Below are 15,648 nucleotides of genomic sequence, written 5' to 3' on the forward strand. Positions count from 1 at the left end.
ACCATTGGAGCCATGCTCTGGGAGTGGGCAGGGACCTGGCGGCTTCTGAGTCGAGTAGGGTTCTGGGTGGCCCAGTGTGTGGACGTTTACCTCATCCCTGTGGAACTTCCCTGACCTCGCGGGCACAGGGGCGGGGCCGCCGAAGGGGACGGGCTGCGGGAAGGGTTTAGGCTTCCGCCCCCAGCCCGGAACCTTTCTTCTCCGTCCCTGACAGGTTCCGGGAGCCTCGGCTAGTGGGGGCCGGAAGTGGAGGCGGTTGGTGGTGTTGGCGGGGCTCGGGGACGCTGCGCGGGCGGTGGTTTGCGAACTGCGGGTGGACTGAGTGTAGTGACCGGCGTCCTGCTGTCTCGCCCCGTCGCGGGTGGGCGAGGGTGGGTGGTGCGCGGCGGCGGCGGAACGAACGCGGTGCGGGCGGGGCGCCCGCCGCTGGGCTCATGGCCTCCTGCGCGAGCATCGATATCGAGGACGCCACGCAGCACCTGCGGGACATCCTCAAGCTGGACCGACCCACGGGCGGTGAGCGGGGGTTGCGGGGGTGGGCCCCAGGCGAGCTGACAAAAGGGCGGCGCGCGTCTGAACCGCCTTTGGGGCCCGCAGCTCCCTTAGGAGCAGCTTTGGATCCTCCTGGCGGGTAAGGGTGGACGGGGATTGACTGCGCCCCTCGTTTCCTGACCCCAGGTCTCTAGTGTTCCTGGGACTGGCCTAGCTTCTCTTCCCTTTCGCCATGGTTCAGAGGCCTGGTCTGGGCTCCGTATATGGAATTCTGGGCCTAGGCTTAAGCGCGATGCTGAAGAGCCGCCGGTCCCCGCCATAACTTGCCCTTCTCTCTGGAATGAAGACTCCAGGCCTCCCGTTCTGAAACTGATTTCCAGGAGGAAGGTGTCCAGCCTCAATTCCGTGTTCTTTCTGGGATGAAGGCAAACCACAGACCGCACCACCCTGACTGAATTAGGCTACAAATATCTCCAAGCCCTAATTTGTTCCCATTCATTCATATTTCTCTTTGGCTCTTAATGATACCTCAGAACTAATCTTGCCCCCAAAGATTCCCCAAGACACAGCTAACAGGGTTGTAATATACTGTTGTCATTGAAAGAGAGGAGTGTCTCGATACTGTGATGGGCATGGGAAGGGTGGAGGCTGATGAGTGCAGAGTGCAGGTCTGAGAGGGGAGAGTGGGCTAGGTCTGGTAATGTGAACAGGGTCTTGGGTGTCAGGAAAGGCACCCAAGGCATGTATGTAGACGCCACCTATTAGGAAAAGGAAATAGCACGTGTGGAGGCACTAGTTTACTGACAGGTTTAGGGATCTCTGAAGTGGCCGGTGATGATGGTGTGGGTGTACAGTGGAGGACTGATGTTTCCTCAGATCTTGTTCTTACACCTGCTGGGAGGCCCAGACTGGCTGCTTTTGGAAGCAGGCACTGGTGCTCACTAGGGGTGGATTCAGCTAACCCCTACTTTCAGAAAATCCATCTGCTGCCTGAGACCACTGGGGCCTTTGTGCCAGGCCTGGAGTGTGTGCCCTCTTCACTCATGAGTTGGGCGTGGACCTCTTCTGCTGCTCAGCTGCTTTGCAGACTAGACTCTGCAGATATTTGGTAGAGCCTGGCATGGCCAACCATGTACAGCCTGGGCCTGCTTTTTGGTTGTCCTCATGGTACCCTTCATGGAAGGAAGAGTGGTCAGCTTGTCACTGAACAGCTAAAGTGGCTCTGATCCGAATGAAGTGGCCTGCAGGCTTTCCTTATAATTCCTTTGTTTATTGATTGGCACTTGATTCCCTTGTTTGCCAAGCAGCTCTTTCTTGTTTCCTCTCACTGGAGGACCAGGTCAGAACTCAGACTGTTGAGGGCTGGGTGTGGTGTCTCCCGCCTATAATCCCAGCACTTTGGGAGGCCGAGGTGGGTAGATTGCTTGAGGCCAGAAGTTCGAGACCAGCCTGGCCAACATGGTTTCCCAACATGGTGAAACCTCGTCTCTACTAAAAATATAAAAATTGGCCGGGCACAGTGGCTCACGCCTGTAATCTCAACACTTTGGGAGGCCGAGGTGGGCGGATCACAAGGTCATGAGATCGAGACCATCCTGGCTAACTCGGTGAAACCCCATCTCTACTAAACATACAAAAAATTAGCTGGGCATGGTGGCGGGCACCTGTAGTCCCAGCTGCTCGGGAGGCTGAGGCAGAAGAATGGTGTGAACCTGGGAGGCGGAGCTTGCAGTGAGCCAAGATCGCGCCACTGCATTCCAGCCTGGGCGACAGAGCAAGACTCCAAAGAAAAAAAAAGCTGGGTATGGTGGCTCACGCCTGTAATCCCAGCACTTTGGGAGGCCGAGGTGCGTGGATCACAAGGTCAGGAGTTCGAGACCAGCCTGGTCAAGATGGTGAAACCCCATCTCTACTAAAAATAAAAAAAAAGTAGCCGGGCATGGTGGCACGTGCCTGTAGTCCCAGCTACTTGGGAGGCTGAGGCAGGAGAATCCCTTGAACCTGGGAGGCGGAGGTTGCTGTGAGCTGAGATCATGCCACTGCACTCTAGCCTGGGCAACAGAGCGAGACTCCATCTAAAAAAAAAAAAATTAGCTGAGCTGTAATCCCAGCTACTTGGGAGGCTGGTGCAGGAGAACTGCTTGAACCCAGAGGGTGGAGGTTGCAGTGAGCCAGGATCGCGCCAAAAGAACCGAAAGACTGTTGTGACTGGAAACTTGCTATGTTCCTGAATGTGGAGCCCTAGGCTCCTTGCCATTTGGGGATTTTGGAAATGGTGTCTGAGCCTACGAGAGTGTTTGAAACCCAGCCAGTTGCAAAGAACTGAAATGCTGTCTTTCGTTACTCCACACTCTGTCCCATAGTTTCTCTCCTTTTGGTCCAGCTCCTTTATGTCCCTGCATTCTGTGTTTACTTGCCCAAGATAGCTTCTTCGGAGCCATTTCTGTGTGGGGCAGCCCCTTCCACATCTTACCAGTGCCCTTCCATGCCTTAGGAGCCCATCTTCTCTCCAGATCTTGACACTACATTGGTCTAGGCCGTGATCTCTCTCACCCAGATTCTCAACCATTCTGCCTGCTATCTTAATCATCCCACTGGCCAGAACTGACCGCGTCACCTTCCCCTTTGAAACTCTTTATGGTTCTCATGGCCCACAGGGAAGAGTCTAAGTGCCACAGCATCATACCTGATGCCTCTGCAGCTTTGTTTTCCCTCCATCCTTCCTGTGTTTGTGTGTTCTGGCCACACTAACTGCTGTATAAAGTCTTTCCTGACCGTTCCTATGCCCTCACTCAGAGTCCACAGAGTTCTGTAGTAACCCAGGCCTGAGTATTAACTGGCCTCAAAGGGTCCTTGATGGCTTGTACCCCTCCCCCAGGCAGAAGAGCCTCATGCTCATCCTTGGTCCTGCATACGTCAGCGTTTATGGAACGAGAGATGAACACAGGGCCCTCCTCCTCATGGACATGCTTTGCTCAGTTGAGTGTTCCTAGAACACCTCATAGTTCTTGAAGGAAATTCTGCAAGGGGAGAAGCTTGTGGGCAGGTCGAGCAACCTTATCAGAGTGACCCTCTCTGTCCCCAGGCCCCAGTGCAGAGAGCCCACGGCCATCCAGTGCCTACAATGGGGACCTCAATGGGCTTCTGGTCCCAGACCCGCTCTGCTCAGGTGATGGTACCTCAACAAACAAGACTGGTCTTCGGACCATGCCACCCATTAACCTGCAAGAGAAGCAGGTCATGTGAGTACCTAGGAGACGACAATGGTGGTGATGGTGTGTTTGGGGTGTCTTCCTAGCTGAAGCCATGAGATGGGGAGTGAGCAGGGCCAGCGGCCTCTGCTGCTTCCTCTCTAGATGACCTGGGATGGGGCTTGAGCTTGCACTAGGATGAGAGGCAAGGACAAGCTCAAGGGTTTGGCCTGGATACCTGGTTTAAAATGAAAGTAGACTCATTCCCAAGGAAGGAGGTGAGCAAGCGGAGCTGTGGGTCTGGGGCCAGTGTACCAGGCAAAGCTGACATTGGACTAGATACCTTTACCAGGCTGGCTATGTCCTCGCTTCCTCCCGTCCCTGCCCATTGAGCCTTTGGGTGAACAAGAGACAAAGTTTTTGCACTCTTCCCCACAGCTGTCTCTCAGGAGATGATAGCTCCACCTGCATTGGGATTTTGGCCAAGGAGGTGGAGATTGTGGCCAGCAGTGACTCTAGCATTTCAAGCAAGGCCCGGGGAAGCAACAAGGTAGGTACTAGGATGCTGTGGCATATATAATGTATAGGGGCACACCCAGCCTTTCCGGTCTCCCTCATGCTGCCAGTTCCTGTGGGGCCACCTTGACACTTTCCCAGTTTCAGGAAGCCAGGGCTGGGTGCCAAGCCTCTGTGGGAGTCTGGCTCCAGGAGGTAACAGTGGGTAGCTGGACTTGCATCTGTGTCCTCTCCCATCCCCAGGGATGTTGGGGGCCACCTAGGCTCTAGGGAAGTTCCATGACTTTTCTTACCCTGGGTTCTCAGGTGAAAATTCAGCCTGTCGCCAAGTATGACTGGGAGCAGAAGTACTACTATGGCAACCTGATTGCTGTGTCTAACTCCTTCTTGGCCTATGCCATTCGGGGTGAGTAAAGACAGTGGGGAGGAAGGACGTCCTTCCTCCTATGCTGGACGTCCAACAGAGCCAGTTCCAACATCAGGCCACTCAGGCCTTAGGGGTACAATGGAAGGTTTGTCCATGCTGCCTCTTGGGGAGCTGGGTGGGAAAACCAAGCTTGCGACTATGGTGGTGGCAGGAGACAGACAGGGGCAGCGCTTCTCTGCTGCTGCCTGAGCCTGGATGTGTACTCATGGTCCACTGCTCTCCTGATTCCAGCTGCCAACAATGGCTCCGCCATGGTGCGGGTGATCAGTGTCAGCACTTCGGAGCGGACCTTGCTCAAGGGCTTCACAGGCAGTGTGGCTGATCTGGCTTTTGCACACCTCAACTCTCCACAGCTGGCCTGCCTGGATGAGGCAGGCAACCTGTTCGTGTGGCGCTTGGCTCTGGTTAATGGCAAAATTCAGTATCCATTCCTTCCCGTGGGTGGTGGGACTGAAGAAGGGTGGGCGGAGCTGGGGTGTCATGCCTCTTCATTCACCTATCTAGCCCTTAACACCCTGCTCAGAGAAGAGATCTTGGTCCATATCCGGCAGCCAGAGGGCACGCCACTGAACCACTTTCGCAGGATCATCTGGTGCCCCTTCATCCCTGAGGAGAGCGAGGACTGCTGTGAGGAGAGCAGCCCGACGGTGGCCCTGCTGCATGAAGACCGGGTGAGGGGGCTGGCATGGCGAGGAGGCGCCAGAGAAGCCATAGTGTGGGGATGGGCTGCACACTCACCTCTCTGTGCCTTCCAGGCTGAGGTGTGGGACCTGGACATGCTCCGCTCCAGCCACAGCACTTGGCCTGTGGATGTCAGCCAGATCAAGCAGGGCTTCATTGTGGTAAAAGGTCATAGCACGGTAAGCCTGTGACTGCCTGCCTCCCCTGCCCTCTCTTTCCTCATATCCGTCCTCTGTTCCCTATATCCACAGCTGTCCGGGCAGCTTTACTAGCATTCTGTCCATGGGGACTCTGAGCTCAAAGTGGCCCTTGCCTGTGCAGTTTTCTCCTTACCTCACAGCACCCTGCAGGTCTGGCCTTCTCTAGGGACCCTGTTCATTCAGTCAGTCACACAAGCATGCCAGTCCCACCATGAGTCAGTCCAGCTCATTACCATCCTCACTTGGGAGGGACTTGTTCTCACCTCTAGTCAGCAAAGCTTTTTGGGTTCTTTCTAGTGCCTCAGTGAAGGAGCCCTCTCCCCTGATGGGACTGTGCTGGCTACTGCGAGCCATGATGGCTATGTCAAGTTCTGGCAGATCTACATTGAGGGGCAAGATGAGCCAAGGTAAGGCAGGGCCTCAGGGACCAGGATCCTCCCGAGGTAGCCGACCGGACTGCTCACTCAGGCCCCTCATCTGCCTACCTGCAGGTGTCTGCACGAGTGGAAGCCTCATGATGGGCGGCCCCTCTCCTGCCTCCTGTTCTGTGACAACCATAAGAAACAAGACCCTGAGTGAGTGAGTGGGCAGCCTAGTGGGTGGTGGGCTGGACCATGGCTCCCAGCAGGCGGCCCAGCCAGCCAGTCAGTGCCTTGTTGCCTTGCAGTGTCCCTTTCTGGAGGTTCCTTATTACTGGTGCTGACCAGAACCGAGAGCTAAAGATGTGGTGTACGGTGTCCTGGACCTGCCTGCAGACTATTCGGTAAGGAGTAGTTGGAAGGCTGGGGGACTGGGCAGGGGCAGCAGGGTTGGGAATGTGGCTTCCTTCAGTTCTCAGCCTCATTCACTCTGCTTTGTGGCTCTCTAGCTTCTCCCCAGATATCTTCAGCTCAGTGAGTGTGCCCCCTAGCCTCAAGGTTTGCTTGGACCTCTCAGCAGAATACCTGATTCTCAGCGATGTGCAACGGAAGGTAGGCTGCCATGGGGTACCCTGGGCAGAGCTGGGATTATAGAGGAAGGCCGGGGGGCAGGTGGCGCATTGCAGCCCTTAGCCTCTGAGCTCAGCTAGGAACGTTCTGCCTGTGCAGGTCCTCTATGTGATGGAGCTGCTGCAGAACCAGGAGGAGGGCCATGCCTGCTTCAGCTCCATCTCGGAGTTCCTGCTCACCCACCCTGTGCTGAGCTTCGGTATCCAGGTTGTGAGTCGCTGCCGGCTACGGCACACTGAGGTGCTGCCTGCCGAGGAGGAAAATGACAGCCTGGGTGCTGGTGAGCTGCCCCAGGGTCAGAGCTATGTGTCCATATATCTAGGGGGTGTGGAGGCACAGAGAGGGCCAGGGGCTTCATCATCCACACTATCCTTTCAGATGGTACCCATGGAGCTGGTGCCATGGAGTCTGCAGCTGGTGTGCTCATCAAGCTCTTTTGTGTGCATACTAAGTGAGTGAGTGGGGAGGCCCATCAGTGCCCTGTCTGTGTCTGTCTCCACTCTACTGATCCTTGCCCTTGGAGCACTTTATTCTCCCCCTTCTTTTCCTGCAGGGCACTGCAAGATGTGCAGATCCGCTTCCAGCCACAGCTGAACCCTGATGTGGTGGCCCCACTCCCCACCCACACTGCCCACGAGGACTTTAGTGAGTAGGGCGTGAGAGAGAAGTAGGGTAAGTTGGACTGACCAGGGTCTGAGATCTGACTCAAGTGGCAACTTCCCCTGCAGCATTTGGAGAGTCTCGGCCCGAACTGGGCTCCGAGGGCCTGGGGTCAGCCGCTCACGGCTCCCAGCCTGACCTCCGACGAATCGTGGAGCTGCCTGCACCTGCCAACTTCCTCAGTCTGAGCAGTGAGACCAAGCCCAAGTTGATGACACCTGACGCCTTCATGACACCTAGCGCCTCCTTGCAGCAGGTACTCTCCCAAGGTAGGGGGACCTGGGAATGCCTCAGCCATAGGCCACAGGTCTTATTCCCTGCATCTCCCCAGATCACTGCCTCTCCCAGCAGCAGCAGCAGTGGTAGCAGCAGCAGCAGCAGCAGCAGCAGCAGCTCCCTTACAGCTGTGTCTGCCATGAGCAGCACCTCAGCTGTGGACCCCTCCTTGACTAGGTGAGGCAAGGGTCAGAGATGGAGGATGGCAGGGGCTGGTACCAGATGATGCCAGGCTCTGGCTGCTGACACCTCAAGCTTCCCCTACCAGGCCACCTGAGGAGCTGACTTTGAGCCCCAAGCTGCAGCTGGATGGCAGCCTGACAGTGAGCAGCAGCGGCAGCCTGCAGGCAAGCCCACGCGGCCTCCTGCCCGGTCTGCTCCCAGCCCCAGCCGACAAACTGACTCCCAAGGGGCCGGGCCAGGTGTGTGAATGGGTGTGTGTGTGAAGTGGGAGCAGGTGGGCGGCAGCAGGGAAGGTAGGTGGTGGGTTCCTCCCGACCCCCCTGCTGCTGATCCTGCTCTACCCAACATGGTCCATGTTTCCCTGAGGTCATTTCACCCTCCTGTGTTTCTTGGTGGGTGTCTTCTCAGCCTCCCTGCCCCCACCTCCTCTTCTGGGCTGTGGCCTCGTTTTTGACCTGTATCCCCACTTGACCTTTTGACTCTGCTGCCCCGTCTCTCATTACTACTAATACTAATGCTTCATGTCTGTGCCCCCATCCCTGCCTCACCTCCTGTCACTTAAGCCTCCATCTTTGGCCCACCTCAGGTGCCTACTGCCGCCTCTGCACTGTCCCTGGAGCTGCAGGAAGTGGAGCCCCTGGGGCTACCCCAAGCCTCCCCTAGCCGCACCCGTTCCCCTGATGTCATCTCCTCAGCTTCCACTGCCCTGTCCCAGGACATCCCTGAGATTGCATCTGAGGCCCTGTCCCGTGGTTTTGGCTCCTCTGCACCAGAGGGCCTTGAGCCAGACAGTATGGCTTCAGCCGCCTCAGCACTGCACCTACTGTCCCCACGGCCCCGGCCAGGGCCCGAGCTCGGCCCCCAGCTTGGCCTTGATGGAGGCCCTGGGGACGGAGATCGGCATAGTACCCCCTCCCTCCTGGAGGCAGCCTTGACCCAGGAGGCCTCGACTCCTGACAGTCAGGTTTGGCCCACAGCACCTGACATTACTCGTGAGACCTGCAGCACCCTGGCAGAAAGGTGAGGAGCTTGGGAGGGGAAAAGTGTGTTAGCAGGAGGGACTTCAGATAGATTCATCCTCTGCTGAGTTGGCCTGTCCTTCCAGCCCCAGGAATGGCCTTCAGGAAAAGCACAAGAGCCTGGCCTTCCACCGACCACCATATCACCTGCTGCAGCAACGTGACAGTCAGGATGCCAGTGCTGAGCAAAGGTGGGTGCCACTCTACACCATTGTCCTCATGGGGGGATGGGCAGCAAGTGGGCAGAGGCTTACTCCTCCTTCCCCTTCCCACAGTGACCATGATGATGAGGTGGCCAGTCTTGCCTCTGCTTCAGGAGGCTTTGGCACCAAAGTTCCTGCTCCACGGCTGCCTGCCAAGGACTGGAAGACCAAGGGATCCCCTCGAACCTCACCCAAGCTCAAAAGGAAAAGCAAGAAGGATGATGGGTAGGGAGGAATCCTAGGGAGGGAGAGGGTGGTCTCCAGGCTGCCTGACGTAGCCTGAGGTGCTTTTCACCTATGGCAGGGATGCAGCCATGGGATCCCGGCTCACAGAGCACCAGGTAAGTGAACGAGCCCACTTTGTACTTGTGGAACTTCACCCTGCGGGGGTGGAGAAGGGCTCTGGGCCATTCCCTGGTCTGGTGTGTGGGGATGGGTGGGGCAGGCATCATGTGACTGTCAGTGCTATTGACAGGTGCCAGAGCCCCCTGAGGACTGGCCAGCCCTAATTTGGCAACAGCAGAGAGAGCTGGCAGAGCTGCGGCACAGCCAAGAAGAGCTGCTGCAGCGTCTGTGTACCCAACTCGAAGGCCTGCAGAGCACGGTTACAGGCCACGTAGAACGTGCCCTTGAGACCCGGCACGAGCAGGAGCGTATCCTTGAGACTGGTAGCACAACATGGCATAGGGATGGGGGCAGCATTCTTGGCCTGGGAAGGAGTACACGACCTGCTCCAGGCCTGTTCCTTAGCTACGGCGTAGAGCGGCGGCTGGAGCGAGCACTGGCTGAGGGGCAGCAGCGGGGAGGGCAGCTGCAGGAGCAGCTGACACAACAGTTGTCCCAAGCACTGTCTTCAGCTGTAGCTGGGCGGCTAGAGCGCAGCATAAGGGATGAGATCAAGAAGACAGTCCCTCCATGTGAGTTTTGCATGCAGATTCCTTTTGGGTGGTTCAGGTGGAAGTGGGGGTACCTGTCAAGCTTCTTCTCATGGCTCCACCTCCCCCTCTTCCACTCTGCCAGGTGTCTCAAGGAGTCTGGAGCCTATGGCAGGCCAACTGAGCAACTCAGTGGCTACCAAGCTCACAGCTGTGGAGGGCAGCATGAAAGAGAACATCTCCAAGCTGCTCAAGTCCAAGGTGCTATAGGGCCCAAGATGTGGGTGGAGGTGGTGGTTCCTGGGCCTAGTCAGGCCAGGTTGGGCTCAGGTTTTCAGGTTTTCTTTTTTTTTGTTTTGTTTTTGTTTTTTTTTTTGAGATGGAGTCTCACTCTGCCTCCCAGGCTGGAGTGCAATGGTGCAATCTCAGCTCACTGCAACCTCTGCCTTCCGGGTTCAAGTGATTCTCCTGCCTCAGCCTGCCAAGTAGCTGGGGATACAGGCGCGCGCCACCACACCCAGCTAATTTTTGTATTTTTAGTGGAGACAGGATTTCACCATGTTGGCCAGGGTGATCTCGATCTCCTGATCTCATGATCCGCCCGCCTCGGCCTCCCAAAGTGCTAGGATTACAGGTGTGAGCCACTGCGCCCAGCAGGCTCAGGTTTTCAACTTGGCCCCCTCTTCTAACCCCAGAACTTGACTGATGCCATCGCCCGAGCAGCTGCAGACACATTACAGGGGCCGATGCAGGCAGCCTACCGGGAAGCCTTCCAGAGTGTGGTGCTGCCAGCCTTTGAGAAGAGCTGCCAGGCCATGTTCCAGCAAATCAATGATAGCTTCCGACTGGGGACACAGGAATGTGAGTGGGGTCATATGGCCCAAGGTGGGAGCGGTTATCCTCTTTCCTTCTGTTCCTCTTATAGTCCCTGTGGTCACCCCTCAGACTTGCAGCAGCTAGAAAGCCACATGAAGAGCCGGAAGGCACGGGAACAGGAGGCCAGGGAGCCTGTGCTGGCCCAGCTGCGGGGCCTGGTCAGCACACTGCAGAGTGCCACTGAGCAGATGGCAGCCACCGTGGCCAGCAGTGTTCGGGCTGAGGTGCAGCACCAGCTGCATGTGGCTGTGGGCAGGTGTGTGGGCAGAGTACTGGGCAAGGTGGTGGGCTTGAGAAAGGCCAGACTGGGCTCCCTGTTCACTTCACCTCACTCACTTCCCTTTGCAGCCTTCAGGAGTCCATTTTAGCACAGGTACAGCGCATCGTTAAGGGTGAGGTGAGTGTGGCGCTCAAGGAGCAGCAGGCCGCCGTCACCTCCAGCATCATGCAGGCCATGCGCTCAGCTGCTGGCACACCTGTCCCCTCTGCCCACCTTGACTGCCAGGCCCAGCAAGCCCATATCCTGCAGCTGCTGCAGCAGGGCCACCTCAATCAGGCCTTCCAGCAGGTATGATAGGCGTTAGGCCCTGGTAAGGGTCACGTGTCTCTTGACAAGGCCCACACACCATACATTCCACCCACCAGCTTTGCACCTTCTGGTCCCAGCAGACTGTTCTTGGTTCCCTTTGGCCTCGAGGCCATTGTCCCTGCTGCTTCCTCTTCCTGGACCCCCTTCTTCCCACCTAGCCCACCTTGCTTTACAACTACCCTTCTCAGGAACCATTTCCCAATCCCCTAGGGTAACTATACAACTCTGCGGGGCTCTCTCTGAGTCCCTCTGGAGCCCTCACTAGCGCACCCCGTTGTCTTCCTCCCTCAGGCCACACAGTTCAGATAAACAGACATTCCATCCTGATATTTGCTATAAACACTGCTCTTTTTTTCTCCTCCAGGCACTGACAGCTGCTGACCTGAACCTGGTGCTGTATGTGTGTGAAACTGTAGACCCAGCCCAGGTTTTTGGGCAGCCACCCTGCCCACTCTCTCAGCCTGTGCTCCTTTCCCTCATCCAGCAGCTGGCATCTGACCTTGGCACTCGAACTGACCTCAAGCTCAGGTAAGTGGGGGCAGCCAGGAATGGGGAGATGAACTGGGGAGTGGGGGAGTGGGAGCGAGCAGTTTGAATCTGACACCCACTTCTGCCTGAATCCTCTCCCTAATTTTCTCCACCAATCCTCTCTGCCCTCACCCAGAGGGTTTCCTCTGGGCTTCAGTGCCACCAGGGGGCGCTCCCATCTGCTGGTGCCCACCTGTAGCCTGTCCTTTCCCCCATCCCCAGCTACCTGGAAGAGGCCGTGATGCATCTGGACCACAGTGACCCCATCACTCGGGACCACATGGGCTCCGTTATGGCCCAGGTGCGCCAAAAGCTTTTTCAGTTCCTGCAGGCTGAGCCACACAACTCACTTGGCAAAGCAGCCCGGCGTCTCAGCCTCATGCTGCATGGTCTTGTGACCCCCAGCCTCCCTTAGCTGCTAAGCCTGCCTTGCCCAGGGGTGGGATGGCACTGAAGGCCATCAGACAGGCCTAGGCCGAGGCAGGGTCACGGCTGGCCTTTACCTGCTCAGGCCCCCATCTCTGGGGTGTTTGGGGGTCAGGGAGCAGGGAGCACTGGCCGTGGTCTACAGGGTGTGGTAGTCAGAAGGTTTAGGCTGGGTCCAGGGCAGGTATTGTGCCTGCTTGGGTTTTGCCATGCCTGGAGCATGACCCTGAGATCGTGACACCACTTGAGTGGAATTTTTCCATGTTCCTTTTTACCTCTAATTTGGATCTTTTTGTTTTTGAAAAATGTTGAGAAATTCAATTAAATGCTTTTGGAATAAAATGGAGTATGTGTGTGCTTTTGGTTTGTCTTTGGTGTGACTCTCATAACTGCCCTCTGTTCCTTCCCTGCCCCTCTCTTCCCTGTGGAGCTCTGTCTAGGCCAACCCAGCCAAGGGGCGGGGTTACCCACTCATCTGCTCCAACTGCCTTCCCAGATCTCCCTTCTCCCTCCTTTTATGGGGTGAGGGTCCAGGGGCCTGCTCAGCACCAGCCTGTGCTCCTGGGAATTTCTGCTCTCTGAGGTCCCTTCTCGCTCCTTTTTCCATTTGGGTGTTGGAGGTGGAGCCGCCGGCTGGGTTCGGAGCCCCACCCCCGGCTTCCATCCAATCACCGTCCCTCCCTCCGGGGGCTGGGCGGACGGGCTGCGCTCCAAGCTGCTAGCTCTCGCACTAGGCTCTCAGCCAGGGACGATGCGCCGCTGCCACTGCCGCTGCCGCTGCTGCTGGCAACCACCCCGTGCCCTGAGGCCGTTGCTGTTGCTGCCCCTCGGTGAGTGCGGGCGTCCGGGGCCCGGGCCACACCCCCTTCTTGCCCAGCCAGGCCAGACTGGGCATAGGGTGTGTGGGAACACTGGGCACCAGGGTGGAGAAGAGTTGCAAGGGCTCCAGGAAGGTGTGCTGGTGACTTCAGGACAGAAGGTGAGAGGCACAAACAGCCCTAGTTATGGGGGAAGGACTCCAAAATTTGCATCCCCTCTTATGATAAAGGGAGACATGCCAATGGCAGGACTTATAGATCGGTCATAGGATCCCTAAGTCCTCTCTGAGGGTCTGGCCTGGATCCCAATACCTCTGCATCCTGCCCTGTCTCTCCAAAAATACCTATCTTTAGAGAGAGTTTGGAGGGCCAAGCAAAGCTTGTCTAAACCGCAGAGAGATGCACTTGTTTCTAGTCCCGGGCCTCTGGACCACCCTCCCCTCCACCCTATCCTGATTCCTTCACGTGAACCCTCCTCATCCCACCTGGGGCCCCAGAAGCTCAGAGGAAGAGCTGATTTGGGGGACACAGCATCCCCTCCCCCTGTGCAAATCCCAGTCTGGGTCTTACCTTGAAGGGAGCCTGGGTAGGTAATCCCCAGATTTGCCCTTTAGTTCCTTAGGGCACCCTTTTTCCGCTGAGTCACATCCCCAGAGTGCTCCCAGGTAAACAAGCCCCTGGGGGCTGGGGGACGGGCCTGGCTCATCCTATCTACCATTCCCCCACCCCCACCCCAGTTCTAGTCCTTGTACCTCCCCTGGCAGCAGCTGCAGTGGGCCCAAACCGCTGTGACACCATATACCAGGGCTTCGCCGAGTGTCTCATCCGCTTGGGGGACGGCATGGGCCGCGGAGGCGAGCTGGAGACCATCTGCAGGTACCAGCGGGTGCGAGGCAGTGGCCCAACCTGTGCCACCATTGGGGACTGAACATTTTATTTCCCAAACCAAAATCTCCTTGCCTCACCTAATCCCCCTAATCCCACTCCCTTAACAGATCTTGGAATGACTTCCATGCCTGTGCCTCTCGGGTCCTGTTGGGCTGTCCGGAGGAGGCAGCTGCAGTGTGGGAATCACTACAGCAAGAAGCTCGCCGGGCCCCCCATCCGAATAACTTGCACACTCTGTGCAGCGCCCCGGTGCATGTTCGGGAGCGCGGTACAGGCTCCGAAACCAACCAGGAGACACTGCCAGCTGCAGCACCTGCACTCCCCATGGCCCCTGCGCCCCCACTGCTGGCGGCTGCTCTGGCTCTGACCTACCTCCTGGGGCCTCTGGCCTAGCCTATCAGGTCAGGTGGCAGTGCCTGTGCCTCCAGCCCTGCCCTGGCGGTGGTTGTCCAGGCCCTGCAGAGCGCAGCAGGGCTTTTCATTAAAGGTATTTATATTTGTACTAAGCTCCTTCCTTTCTCCTGGCTGCGGCCTTGCTTGGCTGGGGCCAGGGACTCCCAGAAACTGATCCTTTGCTTGGATGGAATGGGCGGGGCTGAGGGCCACCACAAGGGACTCAATCTTCCTCCTTACGAACACTGGTTTCCCAGTGGCAGCGCAAAGCTTTCCATTTCGTGCAGGTCCCAAGAGCTCCTCCAGTGGAGACCAGAGATCTGCCGGAATGCACAGTCTTCCTCTACTTTCCTATGCTGGCTTGGGGTCGGGAGGGCGGGGTCTCAGCCCTGCACTCCTAGCACTGCCTACCCCTTCTATCCCGGCCCCTGGGGGCCAGGTGAGCTGGTGAAGTGCCCTTGATCTCAGCTCCACCCCCTCCCCAGCCTCTGGGCTCCTGACCATTTCACCTCCTCCTCTCTCTGCCTGTCACCTCAGCCTTCAAGGCACAGCACAGACTGTGTGCTCAGTCCCTTCCTCTGGCTTTCTGGTCTGTCTGAAGGAGGCCTGTTCTAGAAGGTGGGGAGCCTCTGTTGAAGTCCACATTCAAGCCCCTGATATGACCTGAAGTGGCAAAAACTGGGGTTACTGTAAGGGTTCCTCTGGCCTCTGCTCTCCACAACCTTGTTCTTTGAGAAGAGGTAGGCGGTGTGTTGTCAAAACAACTGCAGAAGGCTTTCTGGAAGCCGTGGAATGACAGCATGTGGTGTGCGAGGAGCCCCTCTTCATACCGGTGGAAAGGAAGAGCAAAATCAGCTAGGCAGAATCTGAGGAAGGAGGAAGCCTTCTGGGGGTGGGACCTTCTTCTGATCAGCCTTCTCCCACCACTGTCAGGATCCTATTCCAAGCCATCACCCCACGGTTTATAGAGGAACTGCCATAGTCTCCTCATTGACTTAAATTATCGTTCCCTCCACTTTATTTTTATTTATTTATTTTTTTTGAGATGGAGTCTTGCTCTTGTCACCCAGGCTGGAATGCAGTGGCGCAATCTTGGCTCACTGCAACCTCCACCTCCTGGGTTCAAGTAGTTCTCCTGCCTCGGCCTCCCTAGTAGCTGGGATTACAGGTGCCTGCCACCATGCCCAACTAATTTTGTATTAGTAGAGATGGGTTTCACCATGTTGGCCAGGCTGGTCTCAAACTCCTGACCTCAGGTGATCTGACCCCCTTGGCCTCCCAAAGTGCTGGGATTGCAGGCATGAGCCACCACGTTCCGCCTTATTCTTTACTTTCTAAATTGAAAAACTCAGCCGGGTGCAGTGACTCACTCTTGTAGTATCACCTCCTCTAGGAACTATTCCCTAACCCTGACTACA

The 15,648-nt window shown here is 56.9% G+C and overlaps 2 protein-coding genes across 7 annotated transcripts; both read left to right on the forward strand.

The window, feature by feature from the left end:
- The first annotated feature begins 232 nt into the window (after positions 1–232).
- Positions 233–12,473, forward strand: EDC4 (enhancer of mRNA decapping 4). 3 transcript variants are annotated; one of them, XM_065537497.1, is made up of 30 exons: positions 233–516; positions 3,371–3,470; positions 3,578–3,734; positions 4,122–4,233; positions 4,506–4,605; positions 4,858–5,047; positions 5,150–5,297; positions 5,382–5,486; positions 5,805–5,914; positions 5,999–6,082; positions 6,175–6,270; positions 6,376–6,478; positions 6,596–6,776; positions 6,875–6,947; positions 7,050–7,141; positions 7,225–7,412; positions 7,488–7,609; positions 7,701–7,854; positions 8,202–8,635; positions 8,721–8,825; positions 8,910–9,062; positions 9,142–9,178; positions 9,313–9,490; positions 9,599–9,754; positions 9,858–9,973; positions 10,408–10,573; positions 10,658–10,844; positions 10,937–11,156; positions 11,542–11,705; positions 11,928–12,473. In XM_065537497.1, exons 3-30 carry the CDS (start codon positions 3,700–3,702, stop codon positions 12,118–12,120), a joined length of 4,002 nt encoding a protein of 1,333 aa, XP_065393569.1. In that variant the 5' UTR covers positions 233–516; positions 3,371–3,470; positions 3,578–3,699; the 3' UTR covers positions 12,121–12,473. The 3 variants fall into 3 exon arrangements, with proteins under 3 accessions (XP_065393569.1, XP_045238595.2, XP_065393568.1); XM_045382660.2 differs by lacking the exon at positions 3,371–3,470; XM_065537496.1 differs by lacking the exon at positions 3,371–3,470 and having other exon boundaries at positions 9,313–9,754.
- A 385-nt stretch (positions 12,474–12,858) lies between these two features.
- Positions 12,859–14,339, forward strand: NRN1L (neuritin 1 like). Of its 4 annotated transcripts, none has more exons than XM_065537512.1 (3): positions 12,859–13,110; positions 13,693–13,825; positions 13,945–14,339. In XM_065537512.1, exons 1-3 carry the CDS (start codon positions 12,883–12,885, stop codon positions 14,202–14,204), a joined length of 621 nt encoding a protein of 206 aa, XP_065393584.1. In that variant the 5' UTR covers positions 12,859–12,882; the 3' UTR covers positions 14,205–14,339. The 4 variants fall into 4 exon arrangements, with proteins under 4 accessions (XP_065393584.1, XP_065393585.1, XP_065393586.1 ...); XM_065537513.1 differs by having other exon boundaries at positions 13,714–13,825; XM_065537514.1 differs by having other exon boundaries at positions 12,859–12,961; positions 13,687–13,825.
- The last annotated feature ends 1,309 nt before the right edge of the window (positions 14,340–15,648 follow it).

This window comes from Macaca fascicularis, chromosome 20 (assembly GCF_037993035.2).
Source record: "Macaca fascicularis isolate 582-1 chromosome 20, T2T-MFA8v1.1".
NCBI classification, from domain to species: domain Eukaryota; kingdom Metazoa; phylum Chordata; class Mammalia; order Primates; family Cercopithecidae; genus Macaca; species Macaca fascicularis.

Coding starts and splice junctions, on each gene's coding strand:
- EDC4 (XM_065537496.1), top strand. CDS start 435: ATGGCCTCCTGCGCGAGCATCGATATCGAGGACGCCACGCAGCACCTG. Junction 3,735..4,121: donor CTGCAAGAGAAGCAGGTCAT/GTGAGTACCTAG, acceptor TCTTCCCCACAG/CTGTCTCTCAGGAGATGATA. Junction 8,636..8,720: donor TGCAGCACCCTGGCAGAAAG/GTGAGGAGCTTG, acceptor CTGTCCTTCCAG/CCCCAGGAATGGCCTTCAGG.
- NRN1L (XM_065537512.1), top strand. CDS start 12,883: ATGCGCCGCTGCCACTGCCGCTGCCGCTGCTGCTGGCAACCACCCCGT. Junction 13,111..13,692: donor TGGTGACTTCAGGACAGAAG/GTGAGAGGCACA, acceptor CCCCAGTTCTAG/TCCTTGTACCTCCCCTGGCA. Junction 13,826..13,944: donor GAGCTGGAGACCATCTGCAG/GTACCAGCGGGT, acceptor CTCCCTTAACAG/ATCTTGGAATGACTTCCATG.